The 27,342-nt window shown below is 45.5% G+C and overlaps 1 protein-coding gene across 1 annotated transcript in view; it reads left to right on the forward strand.

Annotated features, from left to right (window-relative positions):
• The first annotated feature begins 975 nt into the window (after positions 1–975).
• The window catches only part of LOC120910374 (alpha-1-macroglobulin-like), a 150,196-nt gene continuing 123,829 nt past the window's right edge, over positions 976–27,342 (forward strand). The window contains exons 1-10 of the mRNA XM_040322133.1: positions 976–1,183; positions 2,273–2,465; positions 6,770–6,822; positions 10,417–10,437; positions 11,238–11,391; positions 15,219–15,303; positions 19,247–19,367; positions 21,311–21,431; positions 21,531–21,640; positions 26,260–26,427. Of these exons, the coding sequence (XP_040178067.1) occupies positions 1,064–1,183; positions 2,273–2,465; positions 6,770–6,822; positions 10,417–10,437; positions 11,238–11,391; positions 15,219–15,303; positions 19,247–19,367; positions 21,311–21,431; positions 21,531–21,640; positions 26,260–26,427 (1,146 nt within the window). The 5' untranslated portion in view covers positions 976–1,063. The remainder of the gene's footprint in view (positions 1,184–2,272; positions 2,466–6,769; positions 6,823–10,416; positions 10,438–11,237; positions 11,392–15,218; positions 15,304–19,246; positions 19,368–21,310; positions 21,432–21,530; positions 21,641–26,259; positions 26,428–27,342) is intronic.

Genomic DNA, 27,342 nt, shown 5'->3' on the forward strand with positions numbered 1-27,342 from the left:
GAGGAGTTACGTCGATCCTCAAAGCTTTTTCGCGTTCGCTACGTCGCCGCTACGTTAGTTTCCCGTCGCTTAGTTACACTTTTGTAAACCAGCCCTAATTTTACACAGCAGGCGTACTGCTGTGTAAAGTATGGCCGTCTTTCCCGCGTCGAATTTTTACATTTTACGTTGATTGCGTAAGCCGTAAGGGAATACGGAACTACGTTACGCGCCGATCAAAAAATTACATCACGTCGCGCAAAGCACGTCGGGAAAATTGCGTCACAAGCATGCGCAGTACGTCCGGCGCGGGAGCGCGCCTAATTTAAATGGGACTCGCCCCATTAGATTAGGAACGCCTTGCGCCGGACGGATTTGATTTACACCGCCGCAAATTTCCAGGTAAGTGTGTTGTGGATCGATACCTAACTTAGGAAATTTGCGGCAGTGTAACTTAAATCGGTTAAATTACGTTGCGCTGCGGGGCTGTGGATCTGGCCCATAGTACAGGAGATGGTTAGAGACTGCAGACATGATATAGTAGATGGTCAGAGACTGCAGACATGATATAGTAGATGGTCAGAGACTGCAGACATGATATAGTAGATGGTCAGAGACTGCAGACATGATATAGTAGATGGTCAGAGACTGCAGACATGATAAAGGAGATGGTCAGAGACTGCAGACATGATATAGTAGATGGTCAGAGACTGCAGACATGATATAGTAGATGGTCAGAGACTGCAGACATGATAAAGGAGATGGTCAGAGACTGCAGAAGATTGTCCATTAGACCCCTTTCACACTGGAGGGGTTTTTCAGGCACTTTAGCATTAAAATAGCGCCTAAAAAAATCCTCATCTGCAATCTAAGTGTGAGAGCCCGGGTGCTTTCACACTAGAGCGATGCGCTTGCGGGACGTCAAAAAAATGTCTTTTGAGTGTACGGTTCAGGCAGCAGAAGATCTAGAATCACAAATGACACCAATAATAATGCTTTGTCTTTTTTCTTCTTTTGTAGGCGCTATGCTTTTATTTTCCCTAATTCACTTCAATCTGAACATCATGAACTTGCATGCTTGCACATGGAGGGAATGCAAGGGCCTGGCCAACTTCAAGTCTTTCTTATATCAAGAGGAAGTACCAAATTGTTGGTAGAAAGGACCTTCCCGGAGAATCCTGTATTCACCTGTCTTCCAATCACGGTATCTCAAGAGTCTTGTAGACCTATTTAGTTTGATGACCAACAGTATGAAATTCCTCAGAGCTTTGGGCGACCCTGCCACCCTCTCCCCCAGGCGTGTTTTATTGAACGAGCTGGTCCAAAAAATTCTCAGCTTTTGTATCCAATCAGATTCAAGTACAGTGGAACCTCAGATTGCGAGTAATGCGGTTAACGAGCGTTTCGCGATACGAGCGCTGTATTTGAAAAAAATCCTAACTCGGTTTTTCGAGTGTCGTCTCACAAAACGAGGAGGATTCAGGCCAAAGCGGTGTGCAGTACCGCATTTGGCCTGAGGTGGGGGGGCGCCGGAGCTGAACGGCGCTGATCGCAGCCAATCGGGGCCATTCAGGCTACCTTCAGGCGATCCCTGAAAACTCACCTCTTCACGTCTTCAACTAATCTTTTACCACTTCCATCAGCTCATTCCCCACAGTTACAACCTTTTGTACCACCTGCCCCACCCTATTAGATTGTAAGCTCTTCTGAGCAGGGCCCTCTTAATCCTCTTGTATTTTTTTGTATTGTAACTGTATTGTCTCCCTTTTATATTGTAAAGTGCTGCGTAAACTGTTGGCACTATATAAATTCTGTATAATAATAATAATTCGGAAATGCACGGAAAGGCCTGAGGACAGCTCTGCTGACCTCGGCAAACCCTGGTAACGGAGTCTTTCCGAGGTTTGCCGAGGTCAGCCGAGGTGTCCTCGGCCCTTTATGCCCATTTTAGAGGCTCTCCGGCACCCCCCCTACCTCTGGCTGCATGCGGTATTGTATGCCATTGAAGTCAATGCGGAACAAATTATTTTCGTTTCCATTGACTTCTATGGGGAAACTCGCTTTGATATGCGAGTCCTTTGGATTACGAGCATTCTCCTGGAACGGATTAAGGTCGTAATCTGAGGTTCCACTGTACTGAATACATCTGATATTCCTCTATCCGTGTTGCTTAGAGCAGATGGGGGAGTTAATTGATTTCATAATGTGTTTGGCCAGCTGAAGCTTGAGATACTTTTTCTTGATTGATCTGTACATGTTTAGTAAAGTTTTATATGTTTTCAACAAATTGCAGGTCCCAAAGCTACCTGACGATCATTTAGTGAACATGATTGGTTCTGAAAACATAGAACTTGAAGTTGTCATCAAGAATTCTGGGGAGAACATACGTGAAAAACGAACAGTAACACTGAAGCCAAAGAAGATGTCCGCTGCTCCTCAAATCTTGATCCAGACTGACAAATCCGTATACAAGCCCGGACAGACTGGTAATACTGAAATCTGGAAGAGCTGCCATATACTGTGCACTAGCTTTGTTTTGGCAACTGTGGGGCAGATCCTCAAATAAATTACGCCGGAGTATCTCTTGATACGCCGCATAATTTCAAATTTTGCGCGTCGTATCTTTGTTTTGGTATCCACAAAACAAGATACGACGGCATCTGTGTTAGATCCGACAGGCGTACGTCTTCGTACGCCGTCGGATCTTAGATGCAATTTTTCGGCTTCCGCTAGGTGGTGTTCCTGTCGTAATCCGCGTCGAGTATGCAAATTAGCTATTTCCGACGATCCACGAACGTACGACCGGCTGTCGCATTTTTTTACGACGTTTCCGCTCGGCTTTTTCCGGCGTATAGTTAAAGCTGCTATATGGTGGCGTACTCAATGTTAAGTATGGCCGTCGTTCCCGCGACTAATTTTGAAAATGTTACGTCGTTTGCGTAAGTTGTCCGTGAATGGGGCTGTACGCCATTTACGTTCACGATGAAAACAATGACGTCCTTGCAACGTCATTTGGAGCAATGCACCCTGGGAGTGTTTATGGTCGGCGCATGCGCAGTTCGTTCGGCGCGGGGACGCGCTTCATTTAAATGAAACACGCCCCCTACCCGCCCAATTTGAATTCCGCCGCGAGAGATACACTACGCCGCCGTAACTTACGGCGCAAATTCGTTGAGGATTCAAACCAACTCAAAATAAGTTACAGCGGCATAGCGTATTTCACATCTGCGCCAGGCGCAGTGTATGTATGTGGATCTGCCCCTGTGGCATTGGCCAAAATTGTTGGTGTGTGTGAGAATGTTTGCAAGCCATTTGTGTGCTAAGTTGATAAACCAGCCCACATTTATATCTGAATGTCCATGTGTTGGGTAGACTCCTAAGTGCAAACAATCCTATGAGGCAGAAAGTCCTCAATAGGCTCCAGAGACCAATTGTGACAGTGTAGTGTGCCACAACACTCACCAGAAAATGAATGAAAACCAGCATATAATCATAAACTTGAGGGTCTAGAGCAGGGGTCTCCAAACTGTGGCCTCGGGGGCCAAATGTGGCCCTTTACTTGCCTTTATCTGGCCCTCACAACAGTCTTCCTCTCACTGATACAAGCATGGCCATCTTTAAGGCAAGGCAAAAGGGGCCCTGCCATTGTTTTGGGGCCCAAAGCAGCTGCCTCATACTTGCCAACTATCCCAGTTTAAATTCCCCTGTCCCTTGACGTTTTAGTCCTGTGCTGTGTCCCGATATCTCAGTGTGAAGTGCTGCTACTAATGTTGCCCAGCTCTGCTATGTTGTGTACAGGTGACTCACCTGCAGACCCTTTGTTTACATGTAAATAACCATCATTCATATGTAAATAACAGGAGCATGCATATGTAGATAACATGAGCATTAATATGTAAATAGCTAAGGCCAGTGGCATTCATATGTAAATAAAGGCGGCATTCATATGTATATTACGCCCCTCTACAGTGAAGAGATGATGTGCTGTAACCTCTAGCAACCAATCAGTGAGCAGTATTACTGTACAGTAATCTCTAGCAACCAATTAACAAGCAGAAATCATGTGCTGTAACCTCTAGCAACCAGTCAGTAAGTGGTAATGATATGCTGTAACCTCTGGCAACCAATCGCAATCACTGCCTGATCTGATACAGTAAACTGATTTTAAGTCTAGCTGATATTTATTGTATATCTCAGAGCAGGTGGAGAGCGAAATTGCATGGGGGGGCCCAAGAAAAATTTCACCCAAGGTCCAATCAACATTAAAGACGGGCCCTGGATACAAGACACTATTCCTCCCACTGGCACCAATGATGGTGCGCTATTACTCTTACTAATGCCGATGATGGGGCACTATTCTTCCCACTGACACCAATGATGGGGCACTATTCTTCCCACTGACACCAACAATGGGGCACTAATCCTCCCACTGACACCAACAATGGGGTACTATTCCTCCCACTGACACCAACAATGGGGTACTATTCCTTCCACTGACACCAATGATTGGGCATTACTCCTCCCACTGACACCAATGTCCGGCCCCCCTAAAGTCTAAAGGACAGTAAACTGGCACTTTGTTTAGAAAGTTTGGAGACCCCTGGTCATGGGCGTCCGCTGAAATTTTTTCAGGGGGGGGCGCTTCCGCAGCGGCAATACACAGTCGCATTTAACCCTTTCTTCAAACACTAGCAGGGGTTAAAAGCACCCTGCTAGCGGCCAAATAGCGCAGCTAAAATGATGGTAAAGCGGCGCTTTACCGATAATGCAGCCAGCTGGCAGTGTGAAATACCTCCTGAGATAATTCAGCTTCACTCCATGCCCATATAAATATAGCCTAGAGAATGTACAGACCCCCCTTCAGCACAGATGGACCCCCTTTAGCACAGACCTCTCTATTGAGCACAGACCCCCCATTCTGCACAGACCCCTCCATTCAGCACAGATGGACCCCCCTTTAGCACAGCCCCCCATTCAGCACAGACCCCCCCCTTCAGCACAGATGGACCCCCATTCAGCACAAACCCCCCCTTCAGCACAGACGGACCCCCCCCCCCCATACCATTCAGTACCTCAGATCAGCCATCAGCACAGCATGGGCACAGCAGGTTCCCTGTGTGCACATAAACACTGGAGGGGGAGGTGGCTTCACTCTGCTCACTGTGTCTGTGTGGCATCCGGCCCGGGACTGCTCAGACAGCCCACAGCCGCGAGAATCTTCAACACCTTCTCGATTTTTCAGGGGGGGTCAATTGCCCCCCTTGCCCTATGGAGCGGACGCCCATGCCCCTGGTCTAGAGTGAGACACAGTGCTCCTTATCACAGTGCTCCTTGTTTCTGCTGGAAGTTGTCCCTGGTGATAGATTGCAGCATAAATCCTGGAGCCCATCGGACACTCCGGAGCACACGGCTGCAGTCACAGATATTGACATAAGCCTCTAATGTCGGAGCGTTTGCCGCACAAGTGCAAACCTGGCCTTAGGCTGGGTTCACACTTATACTACAGGATACTTCTTTGATCCGACTTTGGGATAGTCTGACTTGTCCTTTGACCAACCAAAACAATCCCAGTGTGAGAAAAATTCCTTTTACTGCTGCTGTAATCACCATGTCGGATGTCAAAAGTCAGATGATTAGGACAACGGTCCTCAGGGCTTTTTTCTCAGAGAATAGGTGCAGGAACTCCTCCCTTCCATGTCACCCTTGACTCCACCCCCTACCCACCTCCGAGCACCATCCCTTGACTCCACCCCCTACCCACCTCAGAGCACCGTCCCTTGGTTCCACCCTTTACCCACTTCCCAGTACCACCCCTTTTAGAGAATACAGAAACAAGTATCATTTTGTGGTGCCAATCATTTTGTATGGAATGTGTTAATGATAACAAGAAAGGCAGCAAAATAGATCTAGAAACAATGGACACCCCAGCGACAATAGATCCTCCAGCAACCAGCAGATCCCTCCCAGCAATGATTGACCCCCTGCAACATAAGACCCAACCCCAGCAACAATATATCCCCCACCAGCAACAATAGATCCCCCCTGCAAAAATAGATCCCCCCAGCAAAAATAGTTCCCCCCCTGCAAAAATAGATCCCCCCAGCAAAAATAGATTCCCCAGTAGCCAGCATCAATAGACCCTCCAACAGCCAGCAGATCTCTCCCAGCAACGATTGACCTCCTGCAACATAAGACCCAACCACAGCAACAATAGATCACCCACAGCAACAATAGATTCCCCAGTAGCCAGCATCAATAGAACATCCAGCAGCCAGCAACAAAGGCCCCTTCCTCAACAGTGCATCCCTCCTAGCAATGACTGACCCCCCCCACAGCAGCAATAGCTCCCCCACGAGCAACAGAAGAACTCCCCAGCAACAATAGACTCCTTTCCTTTGCAAAATAGATCCCCTCTAGCAACAATAGATCCCCCAGCAGCCAGCATCAATAGACTCTCCAGCACACCCCAGAACCTCTTTCCATTACATACATTCAGTTCGGGAGGTGCCGGAACTGCGTTCCCCCGCGTTCCTGCTGAAAAAAAGCCCTGAGGGTAATACTTTGGTCCGACTTCAATGATATTCAATGGGCTGAAGTAGAATCAATGTCGGACCAAAGTAGTACAGGGAGCATTATCAAAGTTGAACCAGTTAAGACGGCTCCCATAGGGAAACATTGATTTTCACACGTCATGCCACATGAGCTCCCAATGTTGGAGCGTTTGTTGTACCAGTGTGAACCCGGACTTGTACTCATTATTCAGTTAAACTATCTTTTTTTTTTTTCTTAGTGAAATTTCGAATCGTCTCACTGAATGCAAACTTTGAACCTGCAGATACTAAGGTGAGTTGGAAAACCAGGTGATGGGATAGGGTAACGGAGGATCACAGCTGCAGGTAATGTGCCTATACTGTAGGTGACCGCGATATCGTGTCAATCTCGCTCCCTTTCTCGGCGGGATTTACCACCTACGAGCCCCGTCGCGGGAGCCAGCACTGAGCCGGCTCGCCGCGATAGGGAAAAAGCCGTCATAGAAGCGACGGGGATCCGACTTGGATTCCCGCCAATTCTAGCTACGACGTTTGGTATGAATCATGAGGGGGAACTCCACGTCAAATTTCAAATAAGGAAACGGCATGGGTTCCCCCCCAGGGGCATACCAGGCCCTTAGGTCTGGTCTGGATTGCAAGGAGAAAAAATGGCGTGGGGGCTCTCAGATTCCGATAAGCCCCCCGCCCGCAGACCCCGACAACCAACGGCCAGGGTTGTCGGGAAGAGGCCCTGTCCTTATCAACATGGGGACAGGGTGCTTTGGGGTTTGGGGGCCACAGGGCGCCCCCCCTGCCCCAGAGCACCCAACCCCCCCATGTTGAGGTCATGCGACCTGGTATGGCTCAGGAGGGGGGGCGCTCGCTCGTCCCCACTCCTTTCCTGACCGGCCGGGCAGCATGCTTGGATACGGGTCTGGTATGGATTGTGGGTGGACCCCCACGCCGTTTTTCCGGCGTAGGGGGTTCTCCGTGCAATCCATACCAGACCTAAGGGCCTGGTATGCCCCTGGGGGGGGAACCCATGCCGTTTTTTTATTTAAAATTTGGCGTGGAGTTCCCCCTCATGATTCATACCAAACGCCGCGGCTAGAATTGGCGGGAATCCAAGTCAGATCCCCGTCGCTTCTATGACTCACTGGAATGTGCTTTTTCTATTCCAGCGAGTGCGAGATGTCGGCACCATGTCGCCGAGAATCAGCGCGATGCTGTCGTGCTGGAAACACATTCTCAGTGACAGGTATTGTAGATAAAAAATATAGGATACTATGCCTGTGCCTACAGGATAAAATCTTCTTCTCTATCATTATCCCATACAAGAATAGCTGGTGACCCTTTCTTTGAGTGATGGAAATCAGAAGCATGATATTGATATACAGCTGATTTCCAAATGTTATGGTTTTCTAGCAAATATGAATTTCCAGGTGTATTAGAATTGGTTGATTGACTCACCATTATGAAGTGGATAGCAGTCCAGGAGAGTCAGGGCTTGTCATTTCTCATATTTATACAGTATAGCACCATATTATTACACAGAGCTTTACAGTGTACAGAAACCTATTCACATAAATCACTGTATACCTATGAAGCTCACAATCTAATGTTCCTACCAACTCCTATATTAGAAGCCAATATAAGAGGAAATCAGTTAGGTCAGTAGTACAGTGCCTTGAAAAAGTATTCATACCCCTTGAAATTTCCCACATTTTCTCATGTTACAACCAAAAACATAAATGTATTGTATTGGGATTTTATGTGATAGACCAACACAAAGTGGCACATAATTGTGAAGTAGAAGGAAAATTATAAATAATTTTCAAAATTGTTTACAAATAAATATGTGAAAAGTGTGGTGTGCATTTGTATGGCGCCCCCCGGAGTCAATACTTTGTAGAACTGCCTTTCACTGCAATTACAGCATCAAGTCTTTTTGGGGATGTCTCTACCAGCTTTGCACATCTAGAGAGGGACATTTTTGCCCATTCTTCCTTGCAAAATATCTCAAGCTCTGTCAGATTGGATGGAGAGCATCTGTGAAAAGCAATTTTCAAGTCTTGCCACAGATTCTCATTCGTATTTAGGTCTGGACTTTGAATGGGCCATTCTAACACATGGATAGGCTTTGATCTAAACCATTCCATTGTAGCTCTGGCTGTATGTTTAGGGTCGTTGTCCTGCTGGAAGGTGAACCTCTGCCCCAGTCTCAAGTCTTTTGCAGACTCGTAACAGGTTTTCTTCTAAGATTGCCCTGTATTTGGCTCCATCCATCTTCCCATGAACTCTGACCAGCTTCCCTGTCTCTGCTGAAGAAAAACATCCCCACCACATGATGCTGCCACCACCATGTTTCACAGTGGGAATGGTGTGTTCAGGGTGATGTGCGGTGTTAGTTTTCTGCCACACATGCCGTTTTTTCTTTTAGGTCAAAAAGTTCAATTTTGGTCTCATCTGACCAGAACACCTTATTCCACATGTTTGCTGTGTCCCCCAAAAGGCTTCTCACAAACTGTAAAAGGGACTTCTTATGTCTTTCTTTCAACAATGTATTTCTTCTGTAAAGGAGGGGTGGTAGAACCCGCGCTACGGATCTGATATTTTCAAGGTACTGCAGTGGTACTAGTAGTTGTATGCTAATTATTTAAGTGGCAGCCCCTACGTGAAATCCCACCTAAATGGAATATGGACAGTGAATGGGGGTGAGGTAGTAGGTGTTGGCGCCTCTTAATAGGTTGTGACAAGATGTATATATATATATATATATGAAAAATTATAAAATGGCAAATAAAAATATTAATAAGGTGCTTATTCAATATAAAATTATACCTTGGTCCACATGTGACTCATTGTAATATGTGAATTAGACCATATATCAAACCAATGAGATATAAAAAAAAATTGTTGCTAATTAAAAATAAATAATTAAAGTGCTCTGTGCCGTGCTTATATTAAATTAATATCTAATGCTGGTTACAATAGTCCATGCAAAAAAAGTGCTTTGTTCTTCATATAGTTGTGCAATTGGCAGTGTTCACTCAGTGCTCCCTCTTCTCATGCTCTGGTAGGTCCCTCACTCACTAGATCCAGGCACCCTCAAGGGGTAAAAAGACTTCACAGTGTTAGCCCTGTGTCGCTCTCTGGAAAACCTCCACTTGTTTAAACTTGTGCGGTCTGGTATGTAGCTCAAAAGAGAGAGAGTGCCCACATAGTGTAATATAGTCGATCAAAATTTATTTCACATAAAAAAGTCAGGTACTCACATTTAACAAATGCAATTCAAGCGTGTCAAATATGGATTTCTCACGAGTGCTTGCGACTGGAATACTATCTTGCTCGACCGGTTTCGTCTAGTGACGTCATCTGGAGCGTGGCAGGGGTATCGGAAGTAAAGGGGGTTGAATACAAATGCACACCATGCTTTTCAGATATTTATTTGTAAAAAAAAAAAGTGAAAACCATTTATCATTTTCCTTCCACTTTACAATTATGTGCCACTTTGTGTTGGTCCATCACATAAAATCCCAACAAAATACATTTGAGTTTTTGGTTTTAACTTGAGAGGAAAATTGGAAAATTTCAAGGGGTGTGAATACTTTTTCAAGGCACTGTATATCTTGTTGCTAGCCTTATCCATTACTTTGCCTTATCCATTGCAGAACTAAAACCAATGGCTGAGCAACGAGAAGTATTGCTTTGCCTTCTTAATGAACCACACAGGGTAAAGTATAATAGTTTAAATCTAGAAAAAAAATGGAATAGTTCCTTTGGCAATACAGACACTATTCCTTTACGATATTAGGCTTATAGCAAAATTTCGCTCAAACTCTAAAAACCTATACATAGTGCAAGCGTCAGTCACTAATTATTCTTTGTTTTCTTTTCTTCCCTTTAGCTAGCCTTGGTACAATTACAGGTAAGAATTTATTAGATATATGATACACACATAATTATTTGACAACTGCCAGTGCAGTTTTAACTCAAGGTGAAATATTGGAATGCACATTACTGGTAGTTATATAAATCTGACGGTGTGTACAGAATGATAAGGTGGCATGCTACAGGACTTAGGCAGTAGCAGCCCGTCCATTTTTTAAGCACATGATTTAAACCTGGGGCTCTAATTGGCCTCAAAAAAGGGTGGGCTCGGGGCGCAGAGCACTGTGCCCTGAGCCCACCCAGTTCTCCTCCCTGGCCAATCAGGAAGCAGCTCCTGAGACCCGATTGGCCCGGGAGTCTTAGGACTCCCAATCGTCTCTCAGGACACACTGGCTAATCGTGTATCAGGACACACCTCCTGTTCAGCCCGGAGAAGAACGGAGAGGAGAATGGCCCAGCTCTAAGGTTGGTCTCCACCACTGCCTTACACACAGCTCTCCCCGTTCTTCAGCTCCGGGGGCGGATCGCGGGACTCCAGCGGCGATCGGGTGCGCGGGTCCCGTGGTCACGGAGCTTCGGACTGGGTCGCGGGTTTACTATCAGAGTGGAATTCTCCTCCACAAGCGGTGATGTCAGCAGGGAGCATCGATTGTTTCAAAAAACTATTAGATGGGCACATCAATGACCACAACATACAGAGATATACAATGTACTGTTGACATAAACACACACAGGCTGAACTGGAAGGACTAATGTCTTTTTTTCAACCTCACCAACTATGTAACTATGATATTGTTAAAGATTTTTTTCCAATTTGGGTGACTCATTGCCTTTCAGGATCCAAAACTCAACAGAATTGGCCAATGGTTGGATGTGAAACTTAATCAGGGAATGGCTGACCTATCACACTCTCTGTCTTCTGAACCACAGTTGGGCGAATATACTATTATAGTGAAGAGTAAAGTCCACAAGTTCAGCGTGGAGGAATATGGTGAGATACCAAAATTTAAATAAAGTTGATACAATCATGTATTTTTGGCAAGACATTAAATGGTCGTCATGCACATCTCTATGACTAGATATAATAGGTAAAATATTATATATATATATTATCAGAGTTCAGCCCCTCGGCTGGATATTTCAAACAGGACCAGAATCTAAAATTTCTCAAGATTACTTACAAAAGCAAGATAAAGGCACCATACCAGTCTTGGATTACCACACACTTTGTTAAGACCCAGTTGAGATGGAATTGTACCTTTGAAAGAGGGTTTTGCCTTCAGTCAAAATGAGCCACGAAAAAGAGAAGAATACTCAGTCGAGGGAATTAATGACTGGGTGGAAATTTACACTGGGTATGTGTAAATACACTATATTACCAAAAGTATTGGGATGCCTGCCTTTACACGCACATAAACTTTAATGGCGTTGTCAGGGATCGGATGGGAGACTGATTTGATGAGGTCGGCCTCTCTTATATCTCCTGTCCTGGCTCCGCTGAAGGTGAGACAGAGGAAGCCGAAGGACAAGAGGGACACGAGTGCCTGGAGCAGGAAGTCCCGGGAGAACAGCTTGGCAGGGTTCAGCGGCCTGGAGTAGACTGTGGTGAGCTGAGCTAGAACAGGTAACAGCCAGGCAGGTAACCAAGAGTTAACAGCAACCAGGAACATAGACAGGAGCAAGGTCTCAGGGATAGCCAGGTTCGTCAGCAGACGAGCAGTAAGGTACCAAGTCATAGACAGAGCCAGAGTCAGGAACGGAGCCGGGTCAGAAATGGGCATCAGTACAGGAACAGAACAAAGAGCCAAGGTCAAGAGCAAGCCGAGTCTAAATACTGGGAGGACACGCAGGATCAGAGCAGGATTCAGGAACACAGCTGAAGATCAGTCAGCAACGCACAAGAGCCCAGACTCCCTTTAAATAGGCTGTCTGGAACGGGATTAGGCTCGTACGTGTGCGTGCGTGCTCGCGTCTGTGCGCATGTGTTTCCCCGCAATTGCTAGCTCTGGCGTGCATGCGCGCGCCTGTGTGCCATTCTATGGCAAAGGCTATGTGCTTGCGCACGTCGGTGTGCAAAACATCTCACAGGAGTTCCCTGACAGGCGTCTTAGTCCGTAGGGTTTAAAATTGAGTTGGCCCGCCCTTTGCAGCTATAACACCTTCAACTCTTCTGGGAAGACTGTCCACAAGGTTTTAGAGGGTGTCTATGGAAATGTTTGACCGTTCTTCCAGAAGCACATTTGTGAGGTCCGGCACTGATGTTGGAGAGAAGGTCTGGGCCACATTCACCGATCTAATCCATTCCAAAGGTGTTCTATTGGGTTGAGGTCAGGACTTAGGCAGGCCAGTCAAGTTCCCTTGCCCCAAATTCACTCATCTGTCTTCATGGACCTTGCTTTGTGCACTGGTCCAAATCATTTGGTGGAGGAGGGGGGGGGGGGGGTTATGGTGTTGGATTGTTTTTCAGGCTTGGCCCATTAGTTCCAGTGGAGGCGAACTCGTAAGGCGTCAGCATATCAAGATTTGAAAGTAATACCGCTACAAACCCTGAACACCTGTGGTTTCCCCCCGGCCCTGTAACACTGACAGGTGCTGTCTCTGCACTAATCCAAGAAAAGAAGGAGACGTCCTGGACTGCCGCACACTGATAGGCAAATTTTATTTAAAAAAAATGGCAAAGAATAAAATAAAACATAAATAACATGTGAAAAAAGCTGAAGAAAGAACTTAGGGCCAGATTCACCTAAGAGATACGACAGCGTATCTCCTGATACGCCGTCGTATCTCTGTGTTCCGGCCGTCCTAACTAGGGTTGAGCGAACCCGAGCTGTAAAGTTCGGGTTTGGTACGGACTTTGGGTTTTTCCCGAACCTGGACCCGAACCCGAATAATTGCAAAAAGTTTGGGTCCGGGATCGGAGTTCGGGGGAAAAAAATGCGCGGAGGTCCCCGCAAATTCAATAACCAGACCCTTTAGGTCTGGTATGGATATTAAGGGGAACCCCGCCATCAATTTAAAAAAAAATGACGTGCGGTTCCCCCTAAATATCCATAACCAGACCCGTTATCCGAGCACGTTGACCTGGCCAGCCGCAGAAAAGAGGGGGGGACAGAGTGCGCCCCCCCCCTCTCCTGAACCGCACCAGGCCACATGCCCTCAACATGGGGAGGATGTCCCCATGTTGATGGGGACAAGGGTCTCATCCCCACAACCCTTGCCCGGTGGTTGTGGGGGTATGCGGGCGGGAGGCTTATCAGAATCTGGAAGACCCCTTTAACAAAGGGGACTCCCAGATCCTGACCCCCCCCTGTGTGAAATGGTAATGGGGTACACTGTACCCCTACCATTTCACGAAGGAAGTGTAAAGTCTTGTAAAAAAAAAAACACACACACCGTAGAATAAAGTCCTTTATTAATAAAAAAAAAAAAAAAAAAACTCCAGCGGTGATAATCCACTCGTTCCCGGCTTCCTGCTTCAACGTTGTCCTGATCCTGCGACGGCTGCGGGTGATCTCCAGCGATGAGACGATCCTGCGACGGCCGGGTGATCTCCGCTCCATCGATGAGAAGATCCATCCGAAGCGCAGCATCCCGGACCTCCTGTCACCGCTGGACACAGCCCAGCGAATGAGCGGCTGGAGCTGTGACATTACTTATATAGAGGAGGCAGGGCCACACGTCACGTGACCCCACACCCTCTGACGTACCCTCTGCTACGTCACTGGGGAAGCCCAGGAAGAGGGAAGACTATGGGCGTCCCCAGTGACGTAGCAGAAGGTACGTCAGAGGGTGACGTAGATAGCCAGAAGATCCGACAGGTGTAATTGAATTACACTGTCGGACCTTAAGGATGCAAATCTAGGTGGCGAGGCCATTGCGGTCGGCGTAGAATATGCAAATGACTAGTTACGGCGATTCCCGAACGTCCGCGCTGCCCGTCGATCTAACTTTACGTCGTTTCCGTCGAGTTACGCTGTGTAAAATTAGGGCTGAGCCCTAGTTGTTCTAAGCCATGTTAAGTATGGCCGTCGTTCCCGCGTCGAAATTTTAAAAACCACGTCGTTTGCGTAAGTCGTCCGTGAATGGCGCTGGACGCCATTTACGTTAACGTCTAAACAAATGACGTCCGTGTGACGTCATTTAGCGCAATGCACGTCGGGCAATTTACCCGACGGAGCATGCGCAGTACGTTCGGCGCGGGAACGCGCCTAATTTAAATGGTGCCCGCCCCATTTGAATTAGGCGGGCTTGCGCCGATCGGAATTACGTTACACCGCCGCAAGTTTACAGGTAATATTTTTGAGAATCAGGCACTTATGCTGTAAACCTGCGGCGGTGTAACGTAAATCAGATACGTTACGCTGCCGTGGAGCAACGTAATTGTATCTGAATCTGGCCCTAAATATCCGTGGGTTAGGGGCGCAAATTACTCATCTTGCCTTGGGTACTGACAACCCACGCTATAAAAATTTGTTTTACTGTTAGGGGTCCCTACACATTGGGAAATTTTATTAAGGGGTCCTGACCCTAGAAAGGTTGAGAACCACTGATCTAAAGCATACTGGGACCAAAGAACTCCTTCTTGTTTTTTGGAATTGTTAATATTTGTATTGTTTGTAATTTAAAACATTGTACAGTAGAACAATTCATTGTTTTAATTATTGGCTACTGTGGCCAACTGAATCCAATATCAAAAACTCTTATTTTATTTTATTTTATTTGAGGAACTTCATTGATGAGTCCCTTGAATATGTTGAATATGAGCATCATTTCCGAATTGTCTCTGAGAATACCCTTCATCACCTTTTTCCTCCACAGTGCTTCCAAGATTTGAGGTCATCTTTGAGCTTCCACAGTTTCTCCTGGCCAACAAGGAAACATTCCCCGTTAAAATATGTGCCAGGTGAGGCTTGAATTCTAATCTCTAAATAAAAATAAATTTTTCAGTTATTTTAGAAATAAGCACATTAAGTACATTTAAGAATGAGATTTCATTCTATTATCACAAGGTTCTGTTTCAAATGTTGCTTTATGCCTTCACCTATCTTCTTAGTCCCAGTCTTGTCCAGTCATACTTGCAATTCGTAAATTTGGAATTTTCGTAAATTCGAAAATTCCTAAACTTGTAAATTCGAAATTTCAAAAATAAGAAAGAAAAACTGAACATTCGAAAGAACGAAATTCGAACATTCTAAAAATTAACCAACTAACTAACTAACTAACAATAACTCTTAAATTATAGATATTGGAATATCCTTTCAAATTTGGCTGTTAGTGAATGTAACGAATGCAAATTTATCCAAAGTTACGAATTATCCAAAATAACGAATGCCGTATCTAAACAAATGGAACGGAACAAATTAATAATTAATAATAATAATAAAATGTTTTTAATATTATTATTTATTATTAATGTGTTAGATACGGCATTCATTATTTCGGATAATTCGTAACTTTGGATACATTTGTATTTGTTACGTTCACTAACAACCAAATTTGAAAGGAAATTCCAATAATTTAATAGTTACCAGTAGTTATTTTTTCGGGATGTTAAACAGGTTTTCCTTAATTCGGATGTTTCTGAATTAACAAATTTGTCAAAATTTGTTAAAAAACTAATTTGGAATGAAACAAATTGCACATGTCTACTTGGCAAAATCCACATGCAACTTAACTCTTCAATAAAACACGGAAGTTGAATCCGATGCATTTTTACTTCAGTTAAAGGGGTTGTCAACCCTTGTGTTTTTTCACCTTAATGCGTCCTATGCATTAAGGTGAAAAAACACCTTGCAGTCTCCGCCCCCCCCCCCTACCGTTTTACTTACCTGAGCCCCGAATTTCCGTGGGCGCGTTCCCACGTCGCCCTTTCTCCGCGGCTTCTCGGCTCTTCATTGGATAGATTGATAGCAGCGCCATTGGCTCCCGCTGCTTTCAATCAAATCCAATAACGTGGCCACCGTGGGGCGGGACTGAGTCATACACTTGTCGGCTAAAGACGCCAAGTTTCTGACACAGGAGCGCACCCGCAAGATTGCCCCCTCGGGAGAGAGCTTCCCAGAGGAGGTTGGCTATTGCAGGGAGGAGCTGCGAGAGCCGCCATGGGACACCAGAAGAGGAGGATCGGGGCCACTCTGTGCAAAACTAACTGCACAGTGGGGGTAAGTATGACATGTTTGTTATTTAAAAAAAAAAAAGCTTTAATATCACTTTAAATGCAATACAGAGGATGTTTTTACAGTTTTCGGAAGCATTAGAAGAACTGACTGAGGGAACTTGGATAAAACAGGGATCATGCCAAAACGCGGTGACGTACAACACTACAACGAGCCAAAATAAATGAAGTTCAATGCTTCCGAGCATGCGTCAACTTGATTCTGAGCATGCGTGGATTTTCGTCCGATGGAGTTCCACACAGACGATCAAATTTTTCTATAGTTTTTTTATCCATAGGAAAAATTTAAAACATGTTGCATTTTTTTTCACCGATGTACTTTACAATACTGGTGCTAGTTACATTTAAGGGTAGATCAGAGTATAGTTAAACTCTGATCCAGATTGTTAGTAGCAAATTGCGATCTCTGTCTCAGCTTGGCTGTGCTGTGATCCCATTCTGCTGTACTGGGGTGTTCTTCCAGCCCCAGTGCTGCAGGTGGCAGCAGTGGAGTCAAGGTTTGGGTGCTCTTTCCAGCAGCCAATCACAAGGGTTTGTCCTTGCTGTGCATGCTGGGAGGGGTATTTATGGGGCAGACACCATTGGTTCTGGGTCTTCTTCGTCCAGTGTGGCACCCACCTTCAGGGTGGCCACATCACAGCACCCTGGCGTTATGGCCTACCTGGCCAGGGGGTGCGTGCCATGTGGTGTTCCTGGTTCCGGGGCCATGCTGACTCGGAGCATCTGAACAGCGACGGGGACCCAGTGAGTGACTGGGTTCCCACTTTGAAGATCCCAAGCTGTTCGGTGGGGAGTCCATCTGAGGAGCGCCATTGAGAGGCTGGTGGTCCAAAAGGGCCTGGACAAACCACCGGGGATCGAGGTAGCCGGACACCGAGGGATTTATCACCTGTCGGTCGGAAGCTGGGCGACAAGTTGAAGGAGATCTAGACGTAACTCAATTAAGGAGGCATATCTCAACCCAGAGGGGACCTGTGGCAGAAGTATCTTTCTGAGGCTCATTGAGAGGGGTCTGTGGCAGAGACATTTTTATCCAAGTAAAGTTCACCAAGGAGTGTCTGTGGCAGAGACTTTATCCTACAATTGTCCGAGTGATACCCAGGTCAGTGAGAGAGGCCTGTCCGGGTACACTAAACCCATTCTGGCGGGAGTGGTGCAAAGAAGTGTTACGTTTGGGAGCAGGACTGTTTCCTATCATTACGCCTGAATCTGCTATTCTCCTATCTTCTTCAGCTTTACTTTCCTCACCACAAGTTTACTGTTTTTACCTGGCTGGGTAATAAAGAGCACAGCAAAGAGCACCTGTCGTGGACATTCCTTAACTTCTACTGCATGCAATACGCATCATTCACCCCTAGGAATTTCGGAGGAGCCACGAGGTAACACGCCGCCCAAAAATCCAGCAGCTCCACTGGGGGTAATGCTACAATTGGAAGTCTCTTTTATCTCCCGCTCTGTCCTAGATGAACCCTTGTTCAATGACCTTAGAATATTTTTATTATACTCTGTTGGATGATGTATTATTTTCTCTTGTAACACCTGATGTTATTTACATGTAAACTGATGTTTTATCTCAATAAATATTCCTTCTGTTTAAAAAAATAAAAATAAATTGGATCTTTAACCACTTAAGGACCGCCTCCTGCAGATATACGTCAGCAGAATGGCACGGCTGGGCACAAGCACGTACCTGTACGTCCTTTTTAAGTGTCCAGCCGTGGGCCCCAGCCGTGGGCCCCGGGCGTGTGCCCGCGGCGTGCGCCCGCTACCCTGTACGAATCTCCGTGACCGCGGCCGCGGGACCCGCGGACCTGATCGCCGCTGGAGTCTCGCAATCGGTCCCCGGAGCTGAAGAACGAGGAGAGGTGTGTGTAAACACAGCTTCCCCGTTCTTTACTGTGTCGCTGTCATAGGGAAACACGATCAATGACGTCACACGTCCAGCCCCGCCCCCCTATAGTTAGAAACACAGATGAGGTCACACTTAACCCCTTCAGCGCCCCCTAGTGATTAACTCCCAAACTGCAATTGTCATTTTCACAGTAAACAATGCATTTTTAATGCATTTTTTGCTGTGAAAATGACAATGGTCCCAAAAATGTGTCAAAATTGTCCGAAGTGTCCGCCATAATGTCGCAGTCACGAAAAAAAAACGCTGATCGCCGCCATTAGTAGTAAACAATTTTTTTTTATAAAAATGCAATAAAACTATCCCCTATTTTGTAAACGCTATAAATTTTGCGCAAACCAATCGATAAACGCTTATTGCGATTTTTTTTAACCAAAAATAGGTAGAAGAATACGTATCGGCCTAAACTGAGGAAAAATGTTTTTTTATATATTTTGGGGAATATTTATTATAGCAAAAAGTAAAAAATATTGAATTTTTTTCAAAATTGTCGCTCTATTTTTGTTTATAGCGCAAAAAATAAAAACCGCAGAGGTGATCAAATACCAGCAAAAGAAAGCTCTATTTGTGAGGAAAAAAGGATGCCAATTTTGTTTGGGAGCCACTTCGCACTACCGCGCAATTGTCAGTTAAAGCAACGCAGTGCCGAATCGCAAAAACTGGCCAGGTCCTTTACCTACCTAAAGGTCCGGGTCTTAAGTGGTTAATGGCACTGTGATATTTACATTGAAATGTTACTCATATACCATTTCCACCAACCAGGTACACTTTTGGAAAGCCGGTTTCAGGACAGTATAAAGGCAACTTGTGTCGGAGAAAAATGTTTGGATTCACCACACCATCTTCAACTCAAAGACATGCCTGTGTTCGTTTCAAAGGAGAGGTGAGATTAATGGGGCTTACTTTACAGCTAAGCTAAGAAGCAGTTCAAGTTCTGATAAATCAAGTTTTTGGGCTTTACATCATTCCAGCTCATCATTTTATGTTGCTTTTGTGAATCTATTAAAGATGAATTTTGCTTGATTGTTATGTGTTGCTAGAATTTTGATCATAGTCTCACAGAAATGTGGAAAGCAAAGGTGTTTTATGAAAGAAGTGGGTCAGTATGCAAGATCATAAGTCGGGCTCCCTTGCTTAACCACTTAGGACCCGGACCATTATGCAGGTTAAGAACCTTGCCCCTTTTTGCGATTCGGCACTGCGTCGCTTTAACTGACAATTGCGTGGTCGTGCGATTAAATATTAGGTGTTGCTTGAAGGGGTGTGGTTAAATACATGAATGCACGGCACAGGAATGTAGGCACAGTATCTGTGGAGGTACGTTGGAGAGGCAAGAGCTCAGCATTAGATATTGGGGCACCTATCCAGGGGAGCAATAGTAAGCGATGCAGAGTTCAGGGGTCAGTAGTAAGAGATGCAGAGTCAGGGATCAGTAGTAAGTGACACAGAGTTCAGGGGTCATTAGTAAGTGATGCAGAGTTCAGGGGTCAGTAGTAAGAGATGCAGAGTTCAGGGGTCAGTAGTAAGAGATGCAGAGTTCAGGGGTCAGTAGTAAGAGATGCAGAGTCAAGGATCAGTAGTAAGTGACACAGAGTTCAGGGGTCAGTAGTAAGAGATGCAGAGTTCAGGGGTCAGTAGTAAGTGACACAGAGTTCAGGGGTCAGTAGTAAGTGGCACAGAGTTCAGGGGTCGGTAGTAAGAGATGCAGAGTTCAGGGGTCAGTAGTAAGAGATGCAGAGTCAGGGATCAGTAGTAAGTGACGCAGAGTTCAGGCGTCAGTAGTAAGAGATGCAGAGTTCAGACGTCAGTAGTAAGAGATGCAGAGTTCAGGGATCAGTAGTAAGAGATGCAGAGTTCAGGGGTCAGTAGTAAGTGACGCAGAGTTCAGGGGTCAGTAGTAAGTGACGCAGAGTTCAGGGGTCAGTAGTAAGTGACGCAGAGTTCAGGGGTCAGTAGTAAGTGACACAGAGTTCAGGGATCAGTAGTAAGTGACACAGAGTTCAGGGGTCAGTAGTAAGAGATGCAGAGTTCAAGGGTCAGTAGTAAGAGATGCAGAGTTCAGGGATCAGTAGTAAGAGATGCAGAGTTCAGGGGTAAGTAGTAAGTGACGTAGAGTTCAGGGGTCAGTAGTAAGTGATGCAGAGTTCAGGGGTAAGTAGTAAGTGACGCAGAGTTCAGAGGTCAGTAGTAAGTGATGCAGAGTTCAGGCGTCAGTAGTAAGAGATGCAGAGTTCAGAAGTCAATAGTAAGCGATACAGAGTTCAGGGGTCAGTAGTCAGTGAAGCAGAGTTCAGGGATCAGTAGTAAGTAACACAGAGTGCAGACTTCAGTAGTAAGTGACCCTCTGTCTCACAATATTGCAAACAGCCCTCCCTTGCACAACTTACCACTATTCTCCCTGGACTAATGATTCTTCTTCTGTCCTCCTCTTTTCCCATGGTCTGTTAGGCAGGGCTAATGTCTGGCCATAGCAGTGGCCAATCACAGTCCTGCTCTCCCAGGAAATGGGCCCCCACCCCTAGCATTAAATTGGCATACGCATACACAAACACTGGATGGGTTATCTTACAGTCCTACCGCTGTGTGTGACGAGTATGGCTTCAGCAAAGACACAGAACCGAAGAGTGTTTGCCCAAACTTGTTGTGTTTTGTGTGAGAGCACAGTGGGCCCCAACCCTCTAGGGGCCAGGTGCTTGGCACTCATTGCACCCAAGGAGGAAATGCCACTGATGACAAGTTCCTTCATTTACAGTATAACTGCAGATTTATGATTTGTGGAGTATAATTCTCTTGATAATTGTTTCAATTTGTGTTTGTACTTCTTAGCTGGACAAGTTGGGTTGTGCCAAGTTAATCATGAAGTCCTATAATTTTTACCTTCAACACCCAACATACACCATGCTAATGTCTATACAGGGAAAGGTTACCGTGACGGAAGAGGGGACAGGTGAGTCATGGAAAACCATAATAGGAAATTAAAATTAAAAAAAAAAACACTTGCCTTATTTGAAAAAATTACATGTATCTTCATATTGTTTCTATTTAGGAATAGAATTCTCTGCAAGTGGAGAATCCAGAATCACAACCATGAACCATTTACTAGCGTTTCCTAATGCCAAGAAAACGTACAAGCCTGGGATTCCGTATTCTGGAACAGTTACGTTTTGGATTTATTTTGATTAACTAACTACATGGAATGTCTGGATATAATAATCTGTGTGGTTCCCCCAATGAACGCACCTAATTTGATACATTTGGTCTTAGCATTAGGGGTCTGGTGTTGCTAGTTTTTTTTTTGCAAGGCTCCCAGCAAGGAAAACTGAAGTGCATAGGGTGGTGGCCCAGTGTTTCACTAAGAACATATCAACTACACTAAAGCATCCCTCAAACGTTAGGCGTGTGCAGGGGGTGTGCCTGGGCACACCCTAATCAACCTGTGCGCCAGGGCCAATGATAAGATGGTTTAGCCTGCCCTCCTGTACCAAACATGTGTCCTCATATGTGTTTCTAACTGTAGGGGGTTTAGGGGTTAGGGTTAGGGTTGGGGTTGGGGTTAGGGTTAGGGTTAGAGGGTTAGAGTTAGGGATGGGGTTGGGGTTAGGGTTAGAGGGTTTGGGTTAGGGTTGGGGTTGGGTTTAGGGTTAGAGGGTTAGGGTTAGGGTTGGGGTTGAGGTTAGGGTTAGAGGGTTAGGGTTGGGGTTGGGGTTAGAGGGTTAGGGTTAGGGTTTAGGGCAGGGGTGCCCAACCTTTTGAAGATCGAGGGCCACTTAAGCAACTTGGTAACCAGTCGGGGGCCACAATGAGCGTAGCGGGTGGATGACAGGTCACGGCTACTCTATAGGCCCTCTGATCCGCCCAGATGAAAGGGGAGGAATTCGGATTGGAGGTAGGTGGGCGTAAACGGACATCTGGCGCTCTATAGAGGTGAATTGAGGGCCCCATTTGGTCGGGCTGATCGTGTGAAAATGGCTTAAGACTGCTTTCACACTGATGTTCTGTGGTTTACCCACACCCCGGGTGCAGCGTAGTGCACCTGTGTCTATCCTGGGGGTTAGCTGAACTTTGCCATAGACTCCGCCTGTGTAAAAGCTGGTGCTGTAGAGGAAGCATCAGCTTATGGGGTTCTGCTCCACAGCCGCTTTCTTCCTCTACCACCAGATTCATTCACCACACTGATGCTGTGATATGGTGGGTCAGCAACCTGTGATCTGGGCCTGCCAACCCACCATTCCAGAGCAGGAGGTCGCGGCCCACATCAGAGGGCTCCGCGGGCCACTGGTTGACCACCCCTGGTTTAGGGGTTAGGAGTTAGGGTTAGGGTTAAGGTTAGATACCAGATACCCGTCCTCTTGTTCCTGCCGGCTTCTCCTTGTCTCCCTCCTTCTGCTCTGCAGGGGGGTCAGCTTTAGCATCTGTACCTCCATCCTGTCCTCTTTCTCAGTCTTAAATATAGGAAATTGGGGGTCTGTTAGAACCCTGATATTTGACCAAAGCCCCTCCAAAATGGCAGTTAAAAAAAATTTAAAAAATAATAATAATCAAAAATAAAATAAAAATAAAATAAAAATAAAATAAAAAATTATTGAAAACAAAATTAAGGGCTCGTTTACATGTGGTTTTCTGCAAAGCATATAATCGCAGCTGTGACATGTGTACACCCCTAGCCACTGCCTCTGTTGCTCTGTGTTTGAGCATTTGGGTGCACACACTAATGGAATAGGATGCACAGACCTATGCCTCAAACACTTATGCCTCAAACACACGACCGGTTTTCCCGTCGGGTAAACTGCCATGAGAGCTTTTGGCCGGGAAAACCGGCCGTGTGTATGCTCCATTGCTGTTTTCCCTATGACGAAACTGCCGGAAAAAAAAAAAGAGAACCAGCTTTCTTTTTTCCCGCCGGGATTCCCGGCAGACTTTTTCCCGTCTGGAAAACCGGTCGTGTGTATGCTTTTCCAAGGGGAAAAAAAAACATGCATGCTCAGAATCAAGTATGAGATGGGAGCGCTCGTTCTGGTAAAACTAGCGTTTGTAATGGAGATAGCACATTCGTCACGCTGTAACAGACTGAAAAGCAGAAGGCTGACTAACACGAGGATCAGCAAAAGCAGCCCAAAGGGTGGAGCCGTTTGAATGTAACTTCCCCTTTATAGTCCCATCGTGCGTGTTGTATGACACCGCGCTTTGGACCGGCGGTGTTTGGCCTGAACGTGTGTATGCAAGGCAGTCTGGAAAAAAAAAATTTTTTTTTCTGCCGAGAAAAACGGTCGTGTGTACGAGGCATCAGCCTTCCGATTCCTGAACTGTTCAGTCTCTAAAATTCTAATATTTATAAATTCTTAAGAAGCAATTAGCAAGCTTTAAAACTAAAAATATTCACCTCAGAGGCTGTGGATAATGGGGTTAATTTACTAAAATAGGCTGTGCGCTTTGCAAAGTGCAGTTGCTCCAGAGCTTAGTAAATGAGGTAAAGCTTCACTTTGCAAAGAATACCCAATCACGTGCAAAGAAAAGTATAAAAACATGCATTTTTGCTTGCACGCAATTGGATGATGGAAGTCAGCAGAGCTTCTGCTCATTTACTAAGCTCTGGAGCAACTGCTCTTGCAGAGTGCACAGTCTATTTGCTTTTAGTAAATTAACCCCACTGTGTGGCAATTCACCCTCACAATACAGTAAAGTTGATTATGTTGGTTCTCAGAACTCTGCTCCCCCCATTCCCAGAGCTCCTACCCTACATTTACGCAGTGGCAGTGCGTCTATTATGGGTGCCCCCTCTGTCACGCAACCCCCCTCTATGAATAATGGATAGATTCATGCATAGCATGAATCTATCCATGGCTGCCCCTATCACCCCCTATTCGGGTGCTCGGCCCCTTTTCGGATGCCGGGCACCTAAATTCCAGTGGTGGGGTGTTTTTTTTTAAGCACCTGATTAGATCCGTAGGCTCTAATAGGCTTCAAAAAAGGTGTACTGCAAGCGCAAAGCACAGTCCACCCAGATGTGTTAACAAAGCAAATTAATATTTTCTTTTCTAACACTGAACATCCTCTCTGCCAATCAGGGAGCGCAGGTCTAATATCCATCACCTGATTGGCTGAAGGTACAGGTGCCCCTATTGGAAGTATAGCAGAACGAGAAGAGACGCATGGAGGACACAGGAGCTGTCCCACACAGCTCGCCGCCTTCACCCGCTGCCTGATTCGCCACTAAGATGGGGTATGTTTCGGGCAGACTGCAGGCAGGTGGGGACCACAGTGGTGGCATTTATTGGGCGCAGTGGCAGCATTTGATGGGCACAAGTGGCTCCATATGATGGGCACAAGTGGCGGAATTTGATGGGCACAAGTGGCTGCATATAATGGGCATAATGGCTGCAATTGATGGCACAGTGGCTGCATTTGATGGGGCACAGTGGCTGTATTTTAAAGTTTGTGCCCCCCCCAAAAATTTTGAGCACCAGCCGCCATTGCATTCGATACTAGAAGGCTGTCAGATCACAACTTGGAGGAGCTGAGATAAGTCGCTGACATGAAAGCACTTTTTGTTGCAAACTTTGAGGATTACTTGCCTACAGCTACAAAGGTCAGTGAGGGCTTGTCTTTAAAGTGGAGGTTCACCCAAAAAACAAGTATATAACATTACATTCTTTATACCTCAAACATGTACAGTATGATGTTTTTTTTTGGGGGGGGTGTACATATGGTATTATGGCTATTTTTCACCTGAGTTCCGGGTACTAGCTCCCGCGGGAGTAGGCGTTCCTATGCAGTGGCGCAATGTCCTCTGGGACTTTGCCCAGATGATTGACGTGCCTGACAAAAACTTCCCCCAAGCGGATAAGGCGCGTCACGAGTTTTCGAAACTAGCCGAACTGCGAGTCAGCGCTATACGGCGCTATACAGCGCCTGCGCACTGACTAGGAGCTGTGTAGAGCTGACTGCGCAGGCGCCGTATAGAGCCGACTCGCAGTTCGGCTAGTTACGGAAACTCGTGACGCGCCTTATCCGCCGGGGGAAGTTTTTGTGTACTGTTTTTTTCTATGTAACACACCTCCCAACTTTTTGAGAAGGGAATGAGGGACACCTATCAGCAAAAGTATGCAGGCAGAGGACACACCCCTTGCAACGCCCCCTTAAAGGAGAATTGTACAAAAAACAAGATTGGTTAAACACACAAGTGCTTTTTTTACCACTACTATTCCTTTATATTGGATTTGAGAATTTACAAATGCAGCAATTTAGAAATCAGATGAAAGGTTTAGCGCTGGAAAACACATTTTGATAGATAAAAAGTGAATTTTATATACAACTATATAGATCAGACCAAAATGGGGACAAATGAGGAGGAAAGAGGGACAGAGGGACATTCCTCCAAATCAGGGACAGTTGGAAGCTATGATGTAATATCTCTCCAATATGCAAATAGTGAAACAAATATTGAAACATAAAATATAAACTACAGGGTTCAAAAAGGATCTAAACTTTGAAAAGTACGTTAGTGGGCTATGGTATTATTTGTTTAGTTTGCTGCATGGGATTTTGATAACTCTCCCATTACTCTTTTGCACCCAATCTTTGATCCTATCACTGCCTCATGATGAATGTAAAGTCATGCAAACCATGAACGAGTGTTACAGCAATACCCAGTGCATCGAACATCGCTTAGCCATCAGATTTGTCTGCCTTTGGTTACCCTTAGTGAGCCATAAAACATTTCCATGCTACTAACTTTGATGGAAAATTTATAATCGATAAATTATGTGTTGCTTCAGGTAGAAGTACTCAATGAACAGAGAATCCCGGTTCCTGCCCAGAAAGTTTACCTTACCTGCCGAGATGGAAATACGACCTCCAAACACACTCTGATAACAGATGGCAATGGACATGCTGCTTTTAAGCTGAACAATACCAAAAACTGGGTGGACAACGTACACTTAACAGTGAGTACAAAAGCTAATTACAAGCACTGTTTTCAATGATGAACATTGTGTTTTATTATTTACTATTATTCATATTATTTACTCTAGTCTAGAGCAGTGGTTCTCAACCCTGTCCTTAAGTACCCCCAATAGGCCATGTTCTGGGAGTTTCTTGTAGATAAAATAGCTGTCCAAAATACCAAGCCATTGACTCTGATTTAAAGCACCTGTGCACGATAAAGGAAAACCTGCAAACATGGCCTGTTGGGGGTACTTGAGGACAGGGTTGAGAACCACTGGTTAAGGTCGGGTTCACACTACTACACTACTTTCATCCTACTTTGCTCTGCTACATTGGTCCTACATTTATCCTACATTGGTCCTACATCCATCCTACTTTCATGAACAGGATACTACTTTGGTCCGACTTCAATGATATTCAATGGGCCTGAAGTAGGATCAATGTAGGACCAAAAGTAGTACAGGGAGCATTTTCAAAGTCGGACCGACTTGTGTAGGACGCTACAAGACGCTCTCATAGGGAAACATTGAACACAGAGCAAAGTAGGATGAAAGTAGTGTAGTAGTGTGAACCCAGCCTCAGAGGATACATTATTCCTTGCACTTACATTCTTTAACCACTTAAGCCCCGGACCATATTGCTGGTCAAAGACCAGAGCACTTTTTGCGATTCGGCACTGTGTCGCTTTAACTGACAATTGCGCGGTCGTGCGACGTGGCTCCCAAACAAAATTGGCTTCCTTTTTTTTCCCACAAATAGAGATTTCTTTTGGTGGTATTTGATCACCTCCTGCGGTTTTTAGTTTTTGCGCTATAAACAAAAATAGAGCGACAATTTTGAAAATAAATAATATTTTTTACTTTTTACCATAATAAATATCCCCCAAAAATATATAAAAAAAAAAAACTTTTTTC

This window comes from Rana temporaria, chromosome 8, assembly GCF_905171775.1.
Source record: "Rana temporaria chromosome 8, aRanTem1.1, whole genome shotgun sequence".
Taxonomy (NCBI): domain Eukaryota; kingdom Metazoa; phylum Chordata; class Amphibia; order Anura; family Ranidae; genus Rana; species Rana temporaria.